The sequence below is a fragment of the Canis aureus genome, chromosome 2 (genome assembly GCF_053574225.1).
Source record: "Canis aureus isolate CA01 chromosome 2, VMU_Caureus_v.1.0, whole genome shotgun sequence".
NCBI lineage: Eukaryota > Metazoa > Chordata > Mammalia > Carnivora > Canidae > Canis > Canis aureus.
The window spans coordinates 61787100-61810236 of NC_135612.1; the positions used below are offsets into that span (position 1 = coordinate 61787100).

Genomic DNA, 23137 nt, shown 5'->3' on the forward strand with positions numbered 1-23137 from the left:
TCACAAACTCCTGAGTCAGGCACCCCCGACACCTTCCCTTCCCATCACGCACACCTTGGGCCAAGTGCCCCTTCCCTCCACCCCAGCCACACTGCCTGCCCCTCTCACAGGCCATTCAGTGGTCAGCTGGGCATCTGGCTCCAAGTTCCATACCCCCCCCCCCCCCCGCAGCCCCCTGGCCCAGAGGCCCTGGGCTGCCTGAAACTGTCTTGCTGTCTTGGAAGCTTCTAGACCCTGGGGAGGGCCATTGCCGTCGTGTCTCCCAGCAGGGCCCATGGTAGGCAGAAATGTGTCTTCCAGATGGAGTCACTCCACTCCACAGGTGGAGTGTCCAGGGACCAGCTCAGGGTGGGCATGGTGTGCACTCAGCCCTCTCCCTGAACTCCCTGGCTCCCTAGAGTGGGCAGGAGCCCTGTCCTATTTGTAGGCCCATGGCCCACAGTGGACAGGCTGGAGGAGGAGTGCAGCCCTAGGGACACTGGGTCCTGCCCAATGACGACCTGTCCGTAGGCCTCAGTTTCCCCAGCCTTGCTGGTGGAGGGGAAGACTGCTTCCTCCCTGGTTTCAAGACCTATAAGAAGTGGGGGTGACCATGGAGGTAAGGAGTCTGGGCTGCTCCATGGCCCCAAAAGTGCCCCAACTCCACCACACCCCACGCCTCTGAAGGTGCCTCTACACGGCCTCCCCAGGCCAGTCTGGGCCTGCAGGCAGAGACAGGCACCCTGTCCGACAGTGGCCGCCGACCTCTCAGCAGCCAGTCAAGGAGGTGGAAGGGTACCTGGCCTGCAGCAGGGCTGCTCAGGGCCTGACCCATCCAGGCAGGTCCACGAGTGGTGGAGCCATGTTGGGGAGGGGGTCCAGGAAAGGCTGCCCTCCCGAGGTCCACACGGCATGGCCCTTCAGGCGTATTGACGGCCATCCTGCCAGGGCATACTGGGATCCACCCTGTCCCCCACGCATCACTGGGTCCCCACAGTCCCAAATGCCAGGCTGCAGGGCCCAGACATGGATGGGGTAGGGTTAGGCCTCGCCTGGGACACAGGATGTGCAGAGAGGCAGGGATTTGCCCTCTTAAGCTCTGTCCCCGTTTGGGGCACCTGTTTGGAGCACTGAAGGGCTGGTGACCCCACACAGGTTCCAGAGCCCAGGCTTCTCCCATCCAGCCCCACAAGGACCCCTGGGATGACAGGGAGCTGAAGGGGGCACTCAGGCCTTGGCCACGGGTCCCCTGGCTCCCAGGGGCTCAGTGGGCTCAGGATGGGGAGGAATGACTGCTTCTGAGGACAGGGTAGAGGGTCAGTCCATGGGCCAAGGATGTGAGCAACACACGGAGGGTGGCTGCAGTCTGGGACCTTCCTGCCTGCCCTGTTCAGACTTGCTCTCCTGAATCAGTGGCAGCCCCAGACCTGTGACTCAGTGGCAGGACCCAGCCCTGTGCAACAGGCATGTGTCACAGCCCCTGGGCCAGGGCCCGCCCCAGAGCGGCCGCCAGCCCAGCCTTCCGAAGCGCTCATCAGCACTTCCCCAGCAGGGCTCCAGGGGCGGCCACTTCCCAAGGGAGCCTGGTTCTGCTCTACACGGTTCACTTAGGGTGAGGCTCGTTAAGGTCCTGTCTCAGGTCCCTAAAACACTCACACGCTATCCTGCCCAGTTGGGCTGCTCTGCTGGACCTTCCTTTTCCTGGGGCACCGCAGACCCTGCCCCTTGGCTGGCCCTCTCCGAACATGAGCATGCGTGCTGGGGCTTTCACTGCAATCTGGAACCCAGGGAGCCCCTCCTGCTCCTTGCCAGCTGTCTGTGGTCCATCCATCCCTGGGCCACCCCTGCATCTGGCCACTAGCATTCTCAGAGCCAACTGCCAGGTCTGCTCTGGTCATCAAGGGAGAATGGGATGGCAGAGCCAGGACCCCCCTGTCAGGGACAGCACAGTACAGGGCTACACTGGGGGGACCAGGTCCCGGGGCATGGCCTGACCCCTTGGCCATCTCCAAGCTCTCCTTTAGATCAACTCCAGCTGCCTGTCCCACGGCCCTTCCTGACCAAGAGGAACCCTCCCTGTCATCCAGCTGCTTCGCTGTGACTTGTCCCTCATGCTCTGGACTATCTGTGAGGCCAAATCCTGGGTGTCCTTTTAGGCCATCCCAACATCTCTGTGAAGCCTCCGGCTGCCCTTGGGAAGCTCCTACAGCACAAGGAGGTGTATGTACCGCTGAACTAGAAAATTGGGGAAGAGGGGCGGGGACCAGGGACAGGGACCCCAGAGTCTGCCCTTGGCCCCTGGCCCTTCCAAGGCCCTTCCTGACCCTGGGTACCCCATTCTGCATACTTTCACAGAGGCTGCTTGGGTCCCCATGGGAAAGAACAGGGACAGCCCCAACCCAAGCCCTGGTTCCAGTCCATCATATGTACAAGGGAGCTCTCCACTCGGATCCCCAGACCCACTGGGCTGTCTGGACATGGCAGGGGGTGGGGGGGGGGTTGGTTACTGGATTAAAACCCTTCATTAGTAAATCTGTACTGAGCACCTACTAGTGCCAGGACTACAGCAAAGGGCAGTACACAGTGAGGGCAGGGGATGTCTTCAGGGAGAATGGGGACCGGGCAATCTCAGGGCCACACCAGGTGCAGGCATGGATGTGGGGGAGGAGCCACAGGCAGGAGCCCCAGTGCTGGGGTCCAGAACAGCAGGGGACAACAAAGGTGGGGCTGGATCACGCTGTGGGCCAGTGAGCCTCAGAAGTCAGGTAGAGCAGGGACAGTGGGCAGCATACACAGAAAAGGTTGGGCACGGAGCGTGGCTGTGTAGGAGACACAGGCTGCGGACCTCAGTAGCTGGGAGGATGGGGTCTGGGGAGGGGGCCGGGCCAGCCCCGGGAAGCCTGTGGAGGCTCCCAACCAGGCATCTAACGGGAGAAGGTCTGCTCAGGTCTACTCCAGCAGAGCCGGGCCAGGGTGCCAGAACATGCGCTGTGGGCAAGAGGGCTCCCATCGAGGCCCCTGGCACCTATGTGTCCCTGAAAAAGCCAGCCACCTGTGTGTGTGCTATGGTTTGTACTGGGTAGGACTGGGTTGTCTCACCCCAGAAGGTAGGTGTATGCTCAGGGTGGGGACACCTCGGCCGCCTAGACGGATTGGCCAGGCATCTGCTGGAGAGAGAAGACACCTGAAAGGATGAGTGAAGATGTGGGGAAGGACAAGGGAGTAGGAGGTGGGGCCTGGGTTGGGGACACCTACGTGGCTGGCCCTGGAGGCCTCCCTGTGGCTATGGTCCTGGCTTCCCCATTATCTGGGGCCGAGCAGGTGTGACACGCCAGGGCTGTGGCCGGGGGCAGTGGGGAAAAGGGAGGGTGGGGATGGGGGCTGACCACTGAGCAGCTGGGTGCAGATGGGCTTCCAGGATTGCAGCCACACTGGGGGTGTGCGGTCTGGCTGCCTTCACTGCCAAGGTCAAGGCTGTGGCCCCTCCAAGGGCTTGTGGCCTCTGCTTAAGGCTCCAGTTCCATTCCCATGGAAGCCATAGCACTAGGCCATAGCAACCCCCACTGGGTGGGCTATGTGTGAGGGGCCACGAGCTACACACGTCAGCTAGGAAGCCATCTGTGGGTTCCCAAGAGCCGCCACTTTGGAAACTGGGTGTGGCTTTGGGGCATAGTTGGATGAGGTCTCCAAGAGGGGAAAACTTCTGCCCTAGCCAGTGAGCAGTATCCCCTTGCATCTGAGCCCCCTCAGACCCTAGGCTGGAACAGCTGTGTGGGGACTCCTAGGGAGCGGTGCATGGCCCTGCTGGCAGCTGTGCCCATGTGGCCCCCAAGGGGCCCCACAGTTGCTAAGGGCAGCTGGTTGGTGGGGTCCCCAGGAGCCTGGCCTCCTGAAAGGGCTAGGAGCAGCTCAACCAGGGACCCTGACCCACACCCACAACGCCAGCGTGGCCAGACCAGTGAGGAGGAAAGCCTGGCTCTTCCCAAGCCTGCCTGGAGCCTGGTGAGGGGTGGGGGCATGGGGCTCTCCTGGCCCTCTTTGGCCCATCCATCACTCAGACAGAGGGGCAGTTGAGGAGAGATTTCTTTGAACCCTGCCTTTGGGGAAGGGCTCCATGTGACCCCTTGCAAAGACCTCTCCCAAATCCCACATGGTCAAGCTCTATATCCTGGGGTTCCTAGCCACTGACTCTTTACTCACAAGTGGAGCCCAGCCTCAGGTCTGACACCAAGCAAATGTTGGGCTGGGCTGAGGTAGGAGCTGCTGGGGCCACCAGTCAGCAGTGAATGTGACCCCTTCTGCTGCTCTGGACACGTTCATCAAACATTCAACTCAACAGATGTGTTCTGCTCACTAGGAAGCCAGTGCTCTATAGGGCATAATTCTTACACCCTCTCTGAGTACGTGGACGTAGGCATCTTCTCATACAGTAGAGAAACCAGCACCACCCTGGGCATGGGCCATGTGTGGCCCACACTCGTAATTGGACTCTTGCTCTGCTGGGGCCTGAGGACACGTACCTCCCCAGCTGGTCCTTCCCAGGACAGGAAATGCCAGAGGGTGCCCATGAACTCCCGGTGTGTCTTTGGAAGCCAAAGAGATAACGATGGAGAAAACAGGTGGCAATTAGGATCAGAGCAACCACAGGATTCATTTTAAGAGTGTACCTATGTATGGAAGGGGCTCTTTGCACTGGAGTCACTTCTTGGTCCACAAGTCCTTTTGAAAACCTCTATCCTCTGGCCTTGAGGTTGCTGATGAGCCTCTTTGTACATGGACACTGGGGGTGGCAGACCAGCGTGAGTGAGCAGTGTGATCCTCGGGAAGACACCCCTGTCACCTGGGGGCTGTCGGTGGTAGCTGCCCAACTAGCTGCATGGCCTGGATGTGACCATGAGCTGCAGAGCCCGAAGCCCAGGGATATCAGTTCACCGTGTTCCCTACCCTGAACCGATCCCCAGTGGCCGCCATGTAGCTAAGAAATATTTCACAGCGACTGCTAGAATCAATGAGGGTAACTTTGGGGGAGACCTGCCTTCTAAACCCTGAGAAATAAAATTCAGTGCTAGGTACAGATGTGCTCCAGCCTCAGGGGTGTGAAAGATGTTCTTCCCTCGCTTGATGGAGGAATCTCAGGGGTGGGTTCCCTTTCATTGCAACGTGGAGGTGCCTGACACATTATGGGGCCAGTGATTTTCCCACACAGAGAACCACAAAGACCCTGCCAGAGGCCTCAGGCTGCCAGCCCTCGCCGAGTTGGGTCATGGTGTGTTGCGCAGGACACTCAAGACCGAGGCCCTTCCCATCAAACAAGCTTGTCAGCTCCAGGAAGATGGGGGATGGGGGTGGGGGTCAGAGCCTATGGCCAGAGCCCCTCCCTCTCAGTACAGCAGAGAGCCAGGAGCCTGGGGCGCTTGGGCTGACCATGGGACCAGTCTGGCCAGGAGGAGCCTGCCAGGGTGCAGGGAAGACCTACGCTCCTGCACAGCTGGTGCCAGCTGCCCTCCACGCTGACAGGCCAGAGACACCAGCATGCAGCAGGTACGACATCCCCAAGGGACAAGCCTGGGTGCACTTCCCAGGCTGATGGTCATTCTGTGGGAAAACAGCCCCCAGGGGGTGAACCACATGGGCCAGACAGCCTGGTACAGCCCCACTCAGGGCTGCCAGCCCCGAGGGCTCCAGGTTTGGAGGAACCAGCTGCTGATCTCAGCCAGGCAGCCTTACTGACCACCACCTGACACCCAGAGTCTTCTTCCCTGGAGGTGACGGCACACAGGGGAGGCCTGACCACCAAGGCCACTGGTGTTCTCAGGGAGAGGAGGCCCCTTACCCATTAGGCCTCCATGTGGCCCAAGCAGGGTGCTGCATCTTCCCGTTCCTGCCCCAGGGTGGCCTCCCAGGGTCATTCAAGCCACCCCCTCACATCGCTCCCCATTACACAACTGTGTGTGGGTACATGGCAAGTGCTCAAGAGTATCTCTTGAGTGAATGGCACATCTTTGAAAGCCACTATACTAAGGCAGACCCATTGAAAGTGGAAAGAAATTTTCAAAAGAAAAAGAAGAGAGCTTTAAACCAGTCCGATGACAAGATCCAGAGTTTATTACTCTTGGAAGCACACAGACTCAGAACACAGGTGGACCTGCGTACAGGTGTCTACAAAGAGCAGAAAGGGAAAGTCAGCCACAGCGCAGACGTGCAAAAGCGCGACACACGGGAAGACCACGGCTTCTCCCGGTTTGAGTCCGTGTGCAGTCTCAGTGGGAAGGCACCAGGGGAGCCCGCCCACATGGCATGTGTGCTCCAAAGTGCCCAGCTATGTACATATGTACAGAACACATAGCAGCGACGGCTTCCCTGGCCCCCCGATCCTGGGGCGTACTCAGACTGCCATTGGCACCTTGGGCGGGGGCCTGAGCAAAGGTAGGCATTCATGTCATCCCCGACAGCAGACCACACATCTGGTGGTCAGTGTCCGCGCATCACAGAGCACACAGAGGAGAAAGGATAGCCACCAGCGGCCTACCAAAGTGTCCACTGAAAAGGCTCCTCGTCTACAGCACAGGGATGGGACAGGGGACAGGGGACAGGGATGGGGGACGGGGGGGGGGAGACACAGGCACACATGTCGTGACACTGGTTCAGAGCAGGGCAGAACTACTCCTGGAAGGCCGGGAGCCCTGCTTCCACCTGTGGCATCTGCGGCTCTTGGGCAGCTGGACCGTTCAGCCCCATTCCTATTAACCAGAGCATCCGTCTGGAGGAACGCCCAGGCCTACTCCAGGCCAGGGAACCCCAGGACTCCTTCTGGCTCCCTGGGAACCGAGCCACGGCCCAGCCCACATGGAACCAGATGCACCTGCAGTCTACTGGAATGGGGCCGGCGTGTGCAGCCCTCCCTCCCTATAGTGGACCCGGGGCCAGAGAGCACACTCGCTCTCTTCCAAACACACGGGACTTTACCAGTTGCTCAAGACAAATGCTATTTTTTTCAGTCTTGAGACTAAAACACTAAAAATGCTAGCTATCCAAGTTTTAAGAATAGCACATACATTTTCAGAAATTCCCAGGCCTGGCTGGGAGGCCTCAGTGGACCCAGGAGGGAGGAAGAGGCTGGCAGGGGAGTGCCGCTGTCTATGCAGGGGTGGACACCACCCACGTGCACCAGCCTTCCCAGAGCATTGCATGGCCCGAGCCCCTCCGTGACCTGTCCTGGCCACACGCAGAGGTGCTCCTTTCAGAAAAGGCAGAGGGGGCCCACAGTGAATAGGACACCAGAGGTCACGTTGGAACCTTGACAGAGTGATTATTATAGGTAGAGGGGGACTTACCATAGCTGTTTCTTTTTTTTATTGGAAACTGAGTGGATAACACCGGGTGGACAGTGGAGTAGCAGAGAGTCAAAGGTGTGCAGGGGGGTCAAAGCCGGAGGTACCTGGTCTCGGAGGTCCGGCCGAGTCCTGCGGGGTGGGGGTTGGCGGCAGTAAAGTGCTGTTGGGGCTGCTCATGTCCCCCTCCCCCGTGAGCGTCAGGTCGGCCACGTGTTCGCCCTCCAGGGTCTGGACACCCCCGGCCTCAGCTTCCTGTGTTGGGGGCGAGGGGGTCAGGGGGGCGCTGAACGGGGTGCTGTCGGCCGAGCTGGGGCTTGTTGCTGGGCTTTCGCGGAAGTCTTGGCCGGGCCCCCATGCCTCCTGGGGCTGGGGAGCCTTTTCCTTGCCGTTGCCCGTCAAGCTCCTCTTGCCAAAGCTCTTGGCCGCGCTTGGTGAGGAAAGGGCAAGCTCCATGGGGCCGGGAGGTAAGCGCAGAAACTCGGGTAGCACCAGGTCCTCCTTCCTCAGCAACCCGCGCTGGTCGTCTGCTCTGTTGCTCTGAGCTTTGGAAATGAGCTCAAAAAACTCTAGTGGAAAAAACCCCACATCGAGTCTTAGAGAGTTTCCCACCTAGGCCAGCACAGCAAAAAAGTTCACCATCTGGAAAGCTCATCCCACTGCCCTGAAGCTACAGGCTGCGGGGCCCCAGGTGCTCATACCTGGCACCCTCTCTACCCTCAGGGCTGCAGGGAAGGCCCTGCCCCGTGAAGTCCTAGGAAGCCCAGACTCGAATAGACCAGAACCCCTGCCTGGACATGGTTGTGTGGGGATGGTTCGAGAAGCGTGTTCGTGGGCCATACTCTGGCCCGGGGTTTCTGATTACACTTGGAAGCCCTTTGCTGGAATCCTGGCTCCCTTCTGATGGTTACAGGGAGGCTAACTGAGGCACAAGGGAGCCCGCGGTACTCTAAGAGGGCAGCGGGTAAACACAGCGCCTCGCAGGGTCAGTGCCCCTGGCCAAGTGTGGTGCTGGTAGGGCCCCCAGCCCCCTCGCTGGCTCCCCCAGACCTCCTGTCTCCTTACCTGGGCTGACCAGCGGCCATAACTGCAGTTCACTGTTCAAAGTAGGAGTCTAAGCTGAGCTTTCTCTAGCATTTAAATTACACTCTTGGTATTTGAAGGATGACAAGGACTTTAAAACCTTAAATCTTGTGACTCACTTCTGCCTCCATGGTGGCCAGCAATGGCCAGGGGAGGGGGGTGAATAGGAAGGCCTCACAGGGAGCTAGCTGTGGGCCCGGCTGCCTGGGGAGCACTCCTTGCATCAAAAATTCAGGTCATGCTAACAGCTGTTAGTTTTGATTCTGCTCTTAGAAGCTTTCAGAAAAAAAAGAAGTTTCTGTAAGAGATCACCTCTCTGGGGGTCTCTCGGGCCACCCTGCCTCTCCCTTGCAGGTCCAGGAATAAATCTGCCTCAGGGCCCCCGCCCTGCTGGTGAGGACCCTGATATGGGCCCCCTGACACTAACTGAGCTTCATGTGAGCCAGGGAGAGGGGCCATGGGCAGACCCTTGGGGACCGCTTGCTGCCCATCTTGAGGGCACTCCCAGCCTGGCCTGCAAGGGGCCCAATGCTCAGTCTGACAACTGAGAGGAGCGGCACAGACAGCCTCAGGCTGACCCAGGGGTAAGGGGCATGCTTGGTGTGACAGGGATTGCATCCTTCTGATGTCAACGGCTCAAAGAAAGTCCTAATGATCGCTCTGGAAAACTGACATCGCATTCACTAGAAAACGCGGAAGTTGTAAAAAGTACACATACCCTCTGCTTCGTCCAAATTAATTTTCTGATATTTTTTTTTCCCAATCTTTGCAATAGATTCTTCTCTCTTTGAAAGCCGGGGATCCCTAGCATTTTTTCCATTTTCTCCTTTTATTTTAATAGAATTAGACTTGCCTAGCGTTCTCTCCTCTCCCTGCATTAGAAGGAAAGTCAAAGTTCTGCTTACATGTCAGACACATGGCAACACACAATCCATCAGTTAGAGACAAAAAGGACCTTTGAAATACAGATCACATTGACACAGATGTCCTGTGCCTTGCGGAAAAAACAATCACAGTGACACAAGATACAAGAATAGGAACGTGTAAGGCACAACCACCCCCAACACAGCAAACGGGAAGCCAGCAGTTCATGGTTAGAGGGAGCCAGGCATCAGAAGGGGGACAGGGTGTGGGCCGGCTCTGAGCAGACAGCCGGTGGGCACTACGGGTGACAGAGGAGCGTTGGGGTCCCAGCCCACCCCGGCACTGCACCAGTCAGCGGCAAGGAAACTGTGCAGAGGGAGCAGAGGGGAATTACCGTAGCCGAGTGATTTCTGGAACTGGAATTTACAGCTATATTCTGTTTGGCTGGTGCACTTTTCTGTTTATCTGTGGATCCTAAACATAATGAAACACGCTTTGTAATGACAGTGAATTGAACATTCAGACATAACATTTATATTGTTTTTGAGAGAAAACTGTAGAGAAGCCCAAATATTAGAAATCTTGTATTAGATATGCACATACAGGCCAGAGCCCTGGTGCAGGACAAGAAGACAAAAGATCGCCCTCCCCCAGCTGCTGCATCTGGGGCAGGAGACACCGTGTGGAGCAGTGCAGGAGGCATGCCAGTCCTAGACCGCAGTTATGGGGACCTTCTGGAGGCATGGCAAAAGAAAAGCTCATTTCAGATTCTATCTGGCAAGAATATTCTTTAGAAAGCAGAAGAGTCTCAGACTTAGGATATATGTTTTCAAATACGACTGTTGCTCCAAGTCAGGGCTGCAGACTAGCCTCTGCCGACACCAGCCATACAAAGACCACATGTCCAGGCCAGAACCAACAAGAAGAATAACAGCACTCTTGCCTATACACAGCTTTACAAACACACTGAAGTACCTGCCTGAGGTGCCATGCTCAGACTCACCTGTGCACAAACAGGCCAGAGGGAAGCCATGCCCTGCTCGGGCCACTTACCCTGCTGGGCCCAGTTACCAGGTCCCAGAAAGAGAGCACAGCATTCTATTTTTTTTAAAGATTTTATTTATTTATTCATGAGAGAGAGAGAGAGAGAGAGAGAGAGAGGCAGAGACACAGGCAGAGGGAGAAGCAGGCTCCATGCAGGGAGCCTGATGGGGGACTCAATCCTGGGTCTCCAGGATCACGCCCTGGGCTGAAGGTGGCACTAAACCACTGAGCCACCGGGGCTGCCCAAAAGCATTCTAGAACCAAGGGTGGGCCCAGGAAGACTTCTCCTCTGCAGCAGGGGGGCAGAGGGGCAGGGACTGGAACCCTGGGCATCCACCGGGACAGAGAGAAGTGAGCCCAGCTATGCTGAGGAGCAGAGCCAGTCCTTGCTGGGTGGAAGGCCAGGAAAGGGAAGAAACAGCCCAAAGCTACATCCAGCCGTTCTTTACAAAGTATCTCCTGGCCAGGGTACTCAGTAGGTGGTTCCAGAAAGCCCTCTCCAGGGGACCCACTTCCTACCGCCCTCCGCCTAGAAGGGGGTGGGGTGTTCTGAGGAGGAGCATGGGCCCTCAAGGCATCAGAGTGAAGCGTGGGGGACTGACTGCTGGCCCCAAGGTTGGGCACCTGGTAGTGGGCACCTCAGAGTCCCCAGGGCAGGTCTGTCATGGCAGAGGCAGCAGGATGGAAAAGGCTCTGTAAATCTCCCAATTTTCCCCACACGAAGTAGTGGGGATGTGCCGGCACCCAGTCCACTGCCTCCTCTACTGCAGGGCCTGTGTCCCTTATGTAGGACATCCTGAGGCCCCTCAGAAGGGAGCACTCTCTGGCCAAAGCCCTGGACACAGGGAGTGTTGGAACCTCAGAGCAATCTTACCCTGGGGGGAGGGGGGTGTCCAGCAGGCCCATCATCCCTTGTTATAGCTGAGAGGACATTGCCCCCCTTGTCAGCAGGCATGTGGCTCCTAGAGCGAGGCCCCTGAGCTCTTGGTCCTGCTGCCTCCTGCCCACAGTCAGGCCTGGATCAGGCTGGGCCCCTCAGACACCCAGCTGGGGTTGAGTTATGCCATGGAAGGAGCTCACCAGGCCCCATAAGACCCTAAATGAAACCAGGGGGTTAGCAGGGCTAGGGGCTTCTAGGAGGCAGAACAAAGTGGACCCCAGCAGGCCAGGGCGACCAGTGGAAGCCTCAGGGCCTCACTCACCTTTTCCCCTGGAAGGCTCCTTCTCCTCCAAGATGACCCTCTGCCCATCCAGACTTGATATGGGGGCACCAAGGTCCAGGGGCTCCTTCTCTCCACTCTAGAGACAGAGATGGTACATTGAGTAACTCAGTGCTCTTGGCACTCGGCCGACTGGCCGAGCAGATTTGCAAATGGCAGGAATATTGAAGGGGTTTCTAGTGCTGTGTTTCTCATTCTGGTTTCCCTGGACCAAAACCGCATCTCAACTATCACCCAGAGCCTGCTGGGAGTGATCAAGATATAGACAGACAACAGGACTCCCCTCGAGTGAAGCTCTCCCCCAAAGGGCCTCAGCATGGCCTCTGGTTCCACATGCTCCCATCTGCAGAGCATCAGAGGCAAGCAGGCCTCTATGAGCTTACTTGTCTGTGCAGGGAGCATAGCCACGCTCCCCCCACAAGACACTCACCAGCCTGGCCACCAGCTCGTTCAGCTGCAGGCCATACTTGGCTACCACGGGCCGCAGTACTTCTGTGACAGGCTTGGTCGGCTTGGCCTTCAGTCCCACTGACCGGTTAATTGGAACCAGATCCAGCCTGGTTGGAGGGGGAGAGACAGGACATATTTGCTGCAAATATAAACTTAGCTATTCCTCCCTGTGGGCACAACCATACAGTACCACAGGCCACCCTTGGCACCGTGGGGTCAGCAGGTCAGTGCCAGGCTGTGGCTGTGGAACAGCTTCAGCATCAGAAGGAAGCCACAGGGGGCTTCGCTAAGGTTCCTGGTGGGCCATCACATGCAGCAGATGGGCCGCTCCTGGCAGATGGCCAGCACTCTGTCATCCCGCCTGTGCATCCCAGAGTGCGGCCCTATGGTTGGCCACGACACAGGACAGTTAGTGATCCCTTGGCCCCATGGGTTTCTGGGGCCTCCCTGTGGCCGCTGCCACCCCCCAGCTCATGAAGGGGGCACCAGCTTTCCCTTCCCCGCCCAGGCTGCAGGGCTCACGGGGACATCCCCAGACACCTCACGACACAGCCGTGGCAGTTTTCATACCGAAACAAAGTCCGCTTTTCTAGCCGCAGGTCCCGAGACTCCAAGATGCTACTGTCTTGATGCAGCACCAGAGGCTTTGCAACCCATGAAGAAAATAGAGACTGACATCAGAGGGCAGATGAGATCCCTGAAGTGCTCCCCAACCGCTGTGGGATGCACAGCTCCACCAAGCAAAGGAGCAGCTTCAGAAACAGCCACCCAGAGGAGGGCGCGCTGCAGACAAGCTAACATTAGTGTGCCGAGAGCCCCTTGCATGGGCTCTTGGGCTATTGGGCTCTCAGGGTCGGCCTCCAGCAGCAGAGCACAGTCAGCCTGAGGGCCTGCTCCAGGCAACAGACTCAGGTGACTGGGCAGGTTTAGTTCACAAGACAAACAGACCTGCCATCCCACCACCCCAGCCCAGGTGCAGGATCCCCTATGGGAAGGGCAGCCCCGTACCTTGTCCCCGCCCACCAGGAAGAGGTCTACGGCAGCCCCGTTGATGCCATGTCGCTCGCAGAGCCCAGCCAGGACCTCCTTGATGGATAAGCCTGCCTTGACGACCACCATGCAGGACGTCCCATCGGGGAGCTGGATGCAGCAGTGCTTGGCGGCCTTGTCCCGCTCTGGCATCAAGGTCCTACAGGCATCCGACTGGGAAGCCGGGAGACCAGTGTTATGGGCAGGTGTGCAGGGCTGCCCCAAGAAGGGTTCTCACTAGCCTGCATGTGCTCAGGGAGATCATACAGTGTGTCTCCCTGTCCTACACGCAGCTCTGTAAATGCAGAAAGGCTGCTGTGTACAAAAAGCCAACAAAGTTGCTGGGGCTTCTACAGAAACACAGGAGAGAAGAGAGCAGGTCTCTCTGTATCTCCGGTCTTTTCCTCTACTCTCTCATCAAACCATTTACCAGGGTCGTATTTCATGAGCTTTTCCGTAAGAATAGGAGGGGCCCTTCCCATGTTGTTTTCAGGGGTCTTGTCTTAGCTTCCCTGAGCTAGAAGCAGAGGGAGTCATTCTGTGGAACCCACTCTCCTGCCTCTCCCCTGCAGCACTGGGGGCTCACCAGGCAGGCTGGCTCCCCCTTGGAGGGCCTGAGGCCCAACCCAGTCTGGGAGGCCCTTCCGCTGCTTGTCCTCATCTTCCTGGCTCTTCCCACCAGAACTTCCAGGACTAGAGGTCTCTCTGAGAGGCCTGGATTGTGGACAGCAAGTCAGCCTGAGGGACACAGGCTGGGAGAGGGAGCGGGGAGCTCAGACAAAGGCCAGGAGGCAGGAACATCACCTGAGGGGTAAAGACCCCTGGCAGGGCAGCAGCCATTGGGTCAAGAGAAAGCTGTGAGGGGTGGGGTTTTGTTGTTTTCGACCATTCTGAACTTTACTCAGTACTCAGGATGGCGAGTGTAGGGAGGGCAGGGCAGCGATCCTCCTTAGCTGCTGGCAGAGGGTCCGCCCTGACAGCACCAGGGATAGGCTGAGGCCTCAGGTGCCCTTTCTGCCCAGAGGATGCACAACAACTCTGTCTGGGTGAGGACACGGCCCAAGTTCACCTGCCCCTGTCCCAAGGCCTCTCGGCTGCCAAGTACTCAGCAGTGAGATGCACCTGCAGGACGGGGGAAGGTGGACAGGGAGACAGGTAGGCAGTGGCTCCGGAGCACCTGTGATCAGATCATCCACATTATTCACAGACTACAGCAGAGCACAGGAAACTGCTATTTAGCGCTTTGTCCCAGCACCAGGACCCCAGCCCAGACATGGGGGCTCCTGGGCAGGTAGGATACCAACCAAGGGGCCAGCCAGGGCTCCATGTGTGCAGCACCCCTCAGGGTCTCTCCAGGACATCTCCCGTGGTCTCTGATTTACAACAGCAGCCACTGGCTGCAGACAGGGCCCCACATGTCCTCATGTGCAGCTTGCCCTGGATGGTGCTTCCCTGTCACCATCTCCTCCTGACAGTCTAGAATTCTCTGCCACCCCAATAGCATTCCAGAAAACACAGTTTGTAGGTGGTAGGCTGATTATAAGATGGCCCCAACTATTCCCTTTCCATGGACAACACAGATGCAGGAATAAAGGGTCTTTGTTTTAAGCCAGAGTTTTGGGGTGGTTGGGCCAGCAGCAACAGCGAACTGACACATAGTTAAACCCCTCCAGCTTTTAACTGTTACACAGCATAACTGAAGAAGGGATAATATGCTACATTGTCACTGGACAATGACAAGTGACTAGGATGTTGTTCAAGGAGGGTTTCCAAACCCTATCAGACTGACAGCTGACAGCCCGCAGGGCCCCCAGCGCCGCCCCCTCCCACCCCCAACTAGAGATTGGGGCCTTGTGGGCAGGACGTGAGGGGAGGTGGAGCCCCTGCCTCGGACAGGCCCCTGCCAGCAGAAACACAAACACAGGAAGGTTTGCCTTAATGGGCTATTCCAACTGTGACACAAACACAAAGCACCTGGCTTCAGAGCCTTCTGTTTGCTCTTAGCAGGAGTTCAAAACATGGCAACTGAATGAGAGCAATAAGACATCCACAGTAAATTCAGAAATATCTTCAGCACTCAAGGAGCAGCCCTCCCCCATCTGCCAAACGGGTCCCTATGCGGCCAAGAGTGCTGGGCTGGCAGGCGCCCCGGCCGGAGCCCTGCTCCCCACGTCCAACACACACTTTCATTGAGCTTTGTAAGTGTGGGCTCTGCGTGACTCAACACTGAGGGGGGTTTCATCAGTCTGCTGTGGCCTTTGGGGAGGCGGAGGCGGTGACTTACCAGGTCCAGACTCCCCGCAGAGGACACGGAGCCCTGCGACTCGCGGCGGCCCAGGCCTCCATTGGCATGCAGGGGCTCTTGATGGGGAAACACAGTGACTCAGAAAACCAAACAGCACCGTCTCTGCTTTTCCGCACTTTCTACCGAAACCTCACTTACTATCACATCTCCCAACCCCACCCTTCAGGCTGAGCAAAGGGTGCTGAGCCATGGCTGGCAACTGCAGGCCAGGGTGTGAGGAGACAGCAGCCCCAGGTCCCCCCAACCTTCTGAACCACTGGCCCACCTTCCAAAGCAGATTCCCAGTTGACCAGGTCAGAATTCCTGGGGAATGCCCTGGAATCAGGATTTAAAGCCCATTCCAGATGTTTCTCTAATGATCTGCCAGGGACAGGGAGCCCCAGCTTCTGGGGTCCTGCTCTGGTAGACAGGCTATTCAAGGCAACTGTTCCTGTCTCCCCAGTACTCAGGGGTCCCTGAACCCCATGGTGCTCTCTCATTGACTGAATTCTGCAAATCTGTCTGCCTCTCCTTTTGAAAGAACACTTCTTTGTTAACCACCCATGGCACGACCCAGGAGCACTGCCATCTGTAAAATGGGCACAGGAAGACAGTGCACCCACTGCTCTAGGAGGAGATAAAATGTATGCTCTACAGACGGCTTGGCACAGCACAGGCCCCATCCTGGGAGCTGTCACCACCTCTCTCCCTGAGATGCTCCCTACCTGTGCTCTCTCCATAAATGCCCCATTCAAACTTGGGGACCCAGGCCTGGAGCCTGAGGGTTATTTCCTGGAAAATAATTCCTTTCTTGAGAATCCCTTGAGAAGAAAATCCTTCCAAAGCCTTTCCACATTATGCTCTTTCGTGCGTGGTGTCACTGCTATCCTTCTCTGCCTTACCCAGAAGGTGCTTTCATTCCCTCTCACCCGCTCCCCAGGACGAGCCTGTCCCTCTCACACTATGTTCTGAGCTTTGCACAAGAAGAAACCAAGGGAGAAAATATCTAGAACAGGTGATCTTTAACATTTACAATAAAAAGTGACAAAGGGGGATCCCTGGGTGACGCAGCGGTTTGGCGCCTGCCTTTGGCCTAGGGCGCTATCCTGGAGACCCAGGATTGAATCCCACATCGGGCACTGGTGCATGGAGCCTGCTTCTCCCTCTGCCTGTGTCTGTCTGTCTCTCTATCATAAATAAATTAAAAAATAATAATAAAAAAAATTAAAAAAAAAAAGTAACAAAGGCCCATGTAGCCCTATGCACACCTAGGAAAGTGCCTAGGAAGGAAACTGAGAGGCTGTCTAGGTGCACAGGTGGCAGCACACTTATATTTTAATTCCCTTCCCAGATTCCTACCAAGAGGCCTGGAGAGGACCGGACATGAAACCACCCTTGCAGGGTCCCCTAGCCCAGGGCAAGTGGGCTGGAACACACCCTCACCCTCTTTTTCAAAAGGCACTGAAGCTGGTGGGCCCACCCTCGAGGGACCACACCCCGGACACAGTGCTGCACTCTGCACACCCCAGACGTGCTCTCCCAGCCCAGCCTCTGAGCCTGGCCCCACCACCCCGCCTGTGCCTGAGCCACTCCATCCACGAACCGTTTGTGTGGTCACCATGCTCCTTCTTCTTCTGGGACCGCCCAGTGCTCCTGGTCCTTGACCAAGAGAAGAAGGCTCCTTTCCGCTTCTTCTCACTATCCTCATCCCCCAGCTCTTCGTTCAGGGATCTTCCTGATTTCGATTTTCCACTCAGCTGCCGTCCAATGGAGACATTAACAGAACATTATTTCAACGTTACATGAAGCATGAAAGGAAGCTGAGGAGAGCTGTAAAGCTGTCTGTGGGATGGCACAGACCCTCCAGCAGCCACAGGGCAGCTCTGCCACCATCCGCCCCCCAGCTGAAGGCAGAGGGTACATCCCAGGAGGGCTGTGTCCTAGCGGCATCTGCTCCACACAGCAGCTCCCCTCTGCTGAGAGGATGTGGCTGGAGCTCAGGTACCTTTTTTGGCGTGGACACGCTGGAGTGCTCTGAGCTGACGCTGTGCTTGGAGGCCGGGCTGCTGGGTACCTGCTGTGCGTCAGGGAGGGAGCGGCCTTCCACTTCGGCCAGGATGCACTCCTGGTACAGCTGGGACTTGAGAAAGCGAGTGTAGCTATCAAACTTCATCAGGTTGAAGATCTACAGAGCACATGCGACAGGGGTTAACTTCTGAAGCAACAAGCTAACATGCAATCCTGGAGAAGCTTTTGTTAAAAAAGAATGAAACCCACAGTGACTGGAGACTTGAAGGAAAGGAGAACTGCCTTGAAAATACTTTCCTCCATTTTTTCCCCCACATTATTCATATGATTTAGCAACAGAAGTCATCTCTGATAGGGTCAGCAGGATATATGCTCTAAAAAGCAGTAGGCCCCATGTGCCCTTTTAATCACAGTAATGTCCTAGGACTGAAAAAACTCCATACCTATGTGCACATCACAGCCATGCATTCGTGACATCACACACAGCCTAGGCAGGAGTGACCACAGAGAGGGAGCCAAAGGCGGGCCTGCGGGGCTTAGGGAGTGTCACTTCACTGCCGGAATGAAGCCTGCTCCCAGAGAGCCCTCCAGCTACACCCACACCCATGGGCACCTCCCTTCTCCATCGGGCAACAAGGAGCGAGCCCTGGCGAGGAGTCCCTGTGGGAAACTGAGGCATATCACCTGCAGCTGCTGCTCCTTGAACATGTCGGGGTGAGGAGCACTGAGAATGTCATCTGCCAGCTGGGCCTGGCTGTCAATGTTGACGGGGGTGGTGGCTTTGCTGCACAGGAACTTGCTAAAGATCTCGCGGGCCCTATAGGAAAGCTGAAGGACACATGCGTGAGTGGGACATGTGGGACACAGGCTCCCCTGCCGTGCATGTGTGCTGCTGGTGTCACTCCCAGATCCCAAATGCTGGACACAGGTCCAAGCACTAGAGATGCATTTTCTTGAGACCCAATAAATATTTCTTGCTTGAATAAATAAATAAAAGTCCAAGCCAGTATGAAACTTTTCACCGAATAGGCTCCTCCCTGAATTTTTTCAGTGGGCTATGTAACTGTTCAGGTGCTGCAGCCATGGGACACCGAAGCACGCCATCCCGTGTGTGGAGTTTTCTGCGCACACTCTGGGTGATGGGAGACCTCAGTCCATGTAGTACCAAGGGTACAAGCAGATAAGAGGCCTGTTCTGTGGCAGGAAGGAGGGCCATGGGTGGCCTCAAGTGACTACACCATGGAAAGGACTGGCACCAGCAAGGGCTAACCTGATGGCATGTGTGGCACATGCAGGGAAGCTGTATAAATGGATGTTCTCAGGGTGCCCCTCTGTCTGGGCATTTAAGCTCCCCTTCCAACACACTGAGTGGCAGCACATCTGCTGGTAACAGTCTACAGCAAGGGGACTTACACGTGCCATGTTCACACAAAACTAAGTATTGCATATGTTAAGAAACTTACTCTGAAAAAGAAGTGTTTCAAAACCACATGAGAACGTTTCTACATCGACCTCAACTGCACTAGACACCAGCCCACAGGGCAGCCCGGGTGGCTCAGCGGTTTAGTGCTGCCTTTAGTCCAGGGCTTGATCCTGGAGACCCGGGATCGAGTCCCACGTCGGGCTCCCTGCATGGAGCCTGCTTCTCCCTCTGCCTGTATCTCTGCCTGCCTCTCTCTCTGCCTCTCTCTCGTCTCTCATGAATAAATAAATAAAATCTTAAAAAAAAAAAAAAAAAAAGAAAGACACCAGCCCACAGTGAGACCATCTCATTCTCCAGGCATGAACAAACTTACCTCTTTTTTATCGTGTGCAGGAACATGATTAAAATATTCACAGGCCTGCCAGAATAAAATGTTTTCTTCACTGAATTCCTTTCTTAGGAAATCCTAGGAAAAACACCATCGATAAGCCCTCACACACAGGTAGTCCCCACGGCACCTGCCTTCCTCCCAAGCTGCTACTTCATTCCCACGCCTTCCTGTGCTCACCTTCACAGACACCAGGGGCTTCTAAACCCCTTTCCCTAACTTACCCAAGGCCCTAAATGACAGACAAGCTGCGGGCACTTAAGGACCACCAGGGCGCTCACAGCTGTTTCCTCAGGGCAGAGCACCCTTTCCCCCCGGGGCCAGCCTTGCCACATGCAGCTGACCTCCAAGCATTTACAAGAAACTTCCGCGGCCCTCACTGCAGGGAGATCCTCGACCCTGAGCCCAGGCCAGGCTGGGCAGAGGCCCCCCCTCAACCTCTTGGCCTCGAGTGTGCCGAGCACGTGGGCAGGAGGAGACCCCTGCGGTAGGGCAGCCTCTGTCCTTGGGGCCTAGGGCCCCTGGGCCCCGCCACAGCCCCCCTACTCACAGAGAAGTATCGAACACCGAGAGGGTCCTGCAGAAGGCGCTCGAATGACACGGCCCAGCTGGCGGCCCTCCTCTCACGCAGGCGCCTGCAGCTCTGCACGCTGGGGAGGCTGGCATTGCTGCTCAGGCTGTGGTTGCTCACGCAGTCCTTCAGGTCAGTGCCGGTCAGCTCTGTGGGACCAGCATACACCTCACCTGCACGTGTATCCCCCAAGCCTGCCCCGCAGGGCCCGGCCCAGCCTTCTGAGAGGTAACAGGGGGGCTGTCCCCAAGGCACTTTCTCTAATACACACATTCAATCAATGATCTGCACCAAGTGCAGACAGCACACCCAGCGTTATTCTGGGGGCAGGGAATGGAGCGTGGAACAGGACTCACGCCAGTCCTCACGCAGCCGCGTGCACATCCACGGAGCAGGGACAGCAACAACTGCAACCACGCACACGTCAATGGCTGAGCGAGCACCGCAGACACAACGGGGCTCCCAGTGATTCCACCTGCAAGGCTCGGGAGGTGCCAGGTCACCATGGGGGGAGCAGAGGGAAGTGGGCACAGACAGGGTGTCTGGGACCTAGGACGCGGCTCTGTGTCTGGAGGGAACGTCTGCCGTGTGAAAGCACACTCACACGTGTGCCCTGTTCTGCATGGGCAGAACACTCAAACGTCCTATTTAACCACACGTGTTGTTGTGACAACTGATTGGAGGCCACCCCGGCATGGAAAAGACCACATGTGCCGCAGGAGGCTGGCTCCCCAGAGGCTATGAAATAACCCCAAATAGTTGGAGTTCACTCATCTCTTAGGCAAGTTCCCGAATAATCCGCTCCTTCACAAAGGGAAGGGGAGGGACTCGGGGAGCTCCATGTCACTGTCTCCCACCTCGTGTGAGGAGCATGCTGGGCCTCTCAGTACCCCCGAGGGCAGGCCTGGTTGGTAAGACTCAAGGAAAGACACAGGTGGTCCAGAAGCTGGACCAGACACATAATCTGCCATGGATGCATCCCCTTCTTTACAAACAGCACGTCCCAATGTCCTACACGGGGCCGTTTCCTCCCCAGGTCCTAACACCAAGGAGATTGAAGGCCGAGCCACAGCTTGCTGACCAGAGGACATGGGACAGGAGCATCCCTAACCTGCATGGGTGCAAGGCTTGGAGGAGCAAAGCTGACTAATGAAATAGGGTCCATGTGCTCCATCCTGTGTTCTTTCAACGGGGCTGGTGGTGGGAAGGAGCCCAAGGGAGGAATTGGTTGTAGCTCTAGGCCAACCACTGTAAATGCACCTTCTCAGTGACACGGGGCCAACAGTGGGGGAAGTGGGGACCAGGGAGGCAGACCAGGGGAAGTAGGGACCAGGGGACCAGGGAGGCAGGGGAAGTGGGGACCAGTACCCTTTAGGCTGATGCCTGCCCACAGCAGTGCTGAGAGCACAGTGGGCAGAGGCCAGGCCTGAGGCTACCACGCCCACAAGCAGGAGCCCAGAGGGCCTCGAGGAGGCCACGGTACAGCCCCTCGAAAACAGGGAACAGAGGACCAAGAAAGCAGAGCCAGGAATTGGGTCAAATTGGACCCACGCTGTAACTAGAGGCCACTTGGACAGGAGTCATTCAAAGCTCAAAAAGCATTTAGATTGGAAAAGAAAAGAAAAATAGAAAGTCAAAGAGTAATCTAATAACTTAAGCTGCTATAGAAAAAAAATTAAGATCCAGAAGATTAAACAAGATGAGAGAAGAATAATTTTAATTCTTCTCTGTGGCTCATTAGACTCCACCACACGGTATATGTTATTTTTGAGAAACTCTGGTGGTGGAATCTGCCACCACTACTCATGGAGGAATGCAGGGCAGGCCCTGGCTCAAGACACCAAGTTGCCACACGGTACGGACGCACCGCTGCTAAACATTTAGCACAGCACAGCCAGCAGCGAGGGGTCCGAGCAAGGCCCCCCGAGAACTTAGCAACTCTGCCATCACGCAGCTGGACCACCTGGAATCGCCTTGCCAAGCAATCCCCACGTGGAGAGCTCCCCGGGCAAAAGCTGTCATTTCACGCTCACACGATGCAGGCTCACACAAAGACCCGCTCTCTCTGATTTGTGTCCAGTAACCGCAGCAATGAGGGGTAAAACCCCACAGATGTTAATTCTCCCTGAATTAACATGTAATCCCAACAGATTTCCCAATAGATGTTTTATTAGAACCAGACGAGCTGAAATGTAAAAGTTCACGTGGAAAACTAAACGTGAAATGCTGGGAAAACAAAGCAAACCAGAGCCAGGAGGTGGGGCCGGCCCCACCTGGCGCCACAGCACATGGGCTCACCGCAGCTTCGTCCCCAGGACAAAAGGTGACAACTATGCAAGGCCAGCTGGAAAACCACCAGAGAAATGATCAAGTTGGGTCCCTTCTGGCTGAAATCAATCTCACCTGGACCAAAGGTTTAAATGTAAGAAAATCAAATCAGAGAAACTCTGGAAGAGAAGACACAAGCTCAGAGCCCTGAGAGACAAGACAGATAAACAGCCGACACCAAAGTGTGTGTGTGTGTGTGTGTGTGTGCGCGCGTGCGCGCGCGCGCGCGCAAGAAGAGCCAGCAAAGTGGTGGGGGGGGGGAAGGGGGGGGTCAAAGGTACAGGCTTCCAGTTACAAGAGAAACAAGTCCTGGCATGAGGGGAGCCAGCTTACAACACTGTGCTGCATACGTGACGGGGCCGAAGAGAATAGATCTTAAAAATTCCCATCATAAGAAAAAACTCATGGAACTGCATGTGGTGATGGTTTTCACAACGTATACAAACACCAACTCATTGTGCTGTGTACCTGCAGCCCATGTAACATGTCAACTGTACCTTGAAAAATAAAGATGAAAGTTAAAAAACACCAAAAGCTAGGTCAAAAGGCAAAGTGTGGAGAAATACAATCCATTACACAGATGAAGGACTAATTTTTTTTATATTTGAGAGTGCCTGCATATCAAAATGAAAATGATCCAGAAACCAAAGAAAACTGGAGAACAGTGTGGCTGGTCACTAAGTGAGCTTAAGATGGCTCCTAACCATGGGTTCAGTTTCACCTACAATGAGCTAAAGGTGAATTTGAAGAACGAGCCACTTTATACGTACCTAAGGGGGTAACATCACAATCAGCAGGGTCTGAGGTACTTTCCTGCTCTATTTTATGGTTGATAAAGGAGGTGATGCTCACAAAATAATTTTCAAAATACCCTGTTAAGAATGAGCACCAAAACATTCTTCCTCGGACTTTTTTCCCTTGAGGCAATAAAGGCTAAACTGAGAACTGAGGGTGATCAGAAGGTAATGGGACTCAGAGGAACTGAAAAAGCCTTAGGTGAGAGGCCAGATATGCAAAGACCCTGGGGCAGCAGAAGCATAGTTCACGGCTGGTATGTCTGGCTTTAGGGGGAAATGGCGGGCCAAGGAGCATAGACTGTGTCCTGGGGGCAGTGA

General features: G+C 56.0%; 1 protein-coding gene across 8 annotated transcripts in view; it reads right to left on the reverse strand.

The window, feature by feature from the left end:
* The window catches only part of RGS12 (regulator of G protein signaling 12), a 119991-nt gene that overhangs the window by 1241 nt on the left and 95613 nt on the right, over nucleotides 1-23137 (reverse strand). For 2 of the 8 annotated variants that reach the window (XM_077875621.1, XM_077875632.1), the window contains exons 5-18: nucleotides 19674-19843; nucleotides 19109-19201; nucleotides 17997-18140; nucleotides 17290-17469; nucleotides 16888-17044; nucleotides 15285-15361; nucleotides 12980-13174; nucleotides 12542-12615; nucleotides 11952-12078; nucleotides 11504-11600; nucleotides 9652-9731; nucleotides 9112-9265; nucleotides 7418-7879; nucleotides 4500-4562 (exon numbers count right to left, since the gene is read on the reverse strand). In XM_077875621.1, coding sequence (XP_077731747.1) covers nucleotides 4500-4562; nucleotides 7418-7879; nucleotides 9112-9265; nucleotides 9652-9731; nucleotides 11504-11600; nucleotides 11952-12078; nucleotides 12542-12615; nucleotides 12980-13174; nucleotides 15285-15361; nucleotides 16888-17044; nucleotides 17290-17469; nucleotides 17997-18140; nucleotides 19109-19201; nucleotides 19674-19843 — 2073 coding nt within the window. Of the gene's footprint in view, nucleotides 1-4499; nucleotides 4563-7417; nucleotides 7880-9111; nucleotides 9266-9651; nucleotides 9732-11503; nucleotides 11601-11951; nucleotides 12079-12541; nucleotides 12616-12979; nucleotides 13175-15284; nucleotides 15362-16887; nucleotides 17045-17289; nucleotides 17470-17996; nucleotides 18141-19108; nucleotides 19202-19673; nucleotides 19844-23137 lie in introns of those variants that run through there. The other 6 variants (XM_077875669.1, XM_077875642.1, XM_077875660.1 and 3 more) reach the window with 6 other exon arrangements.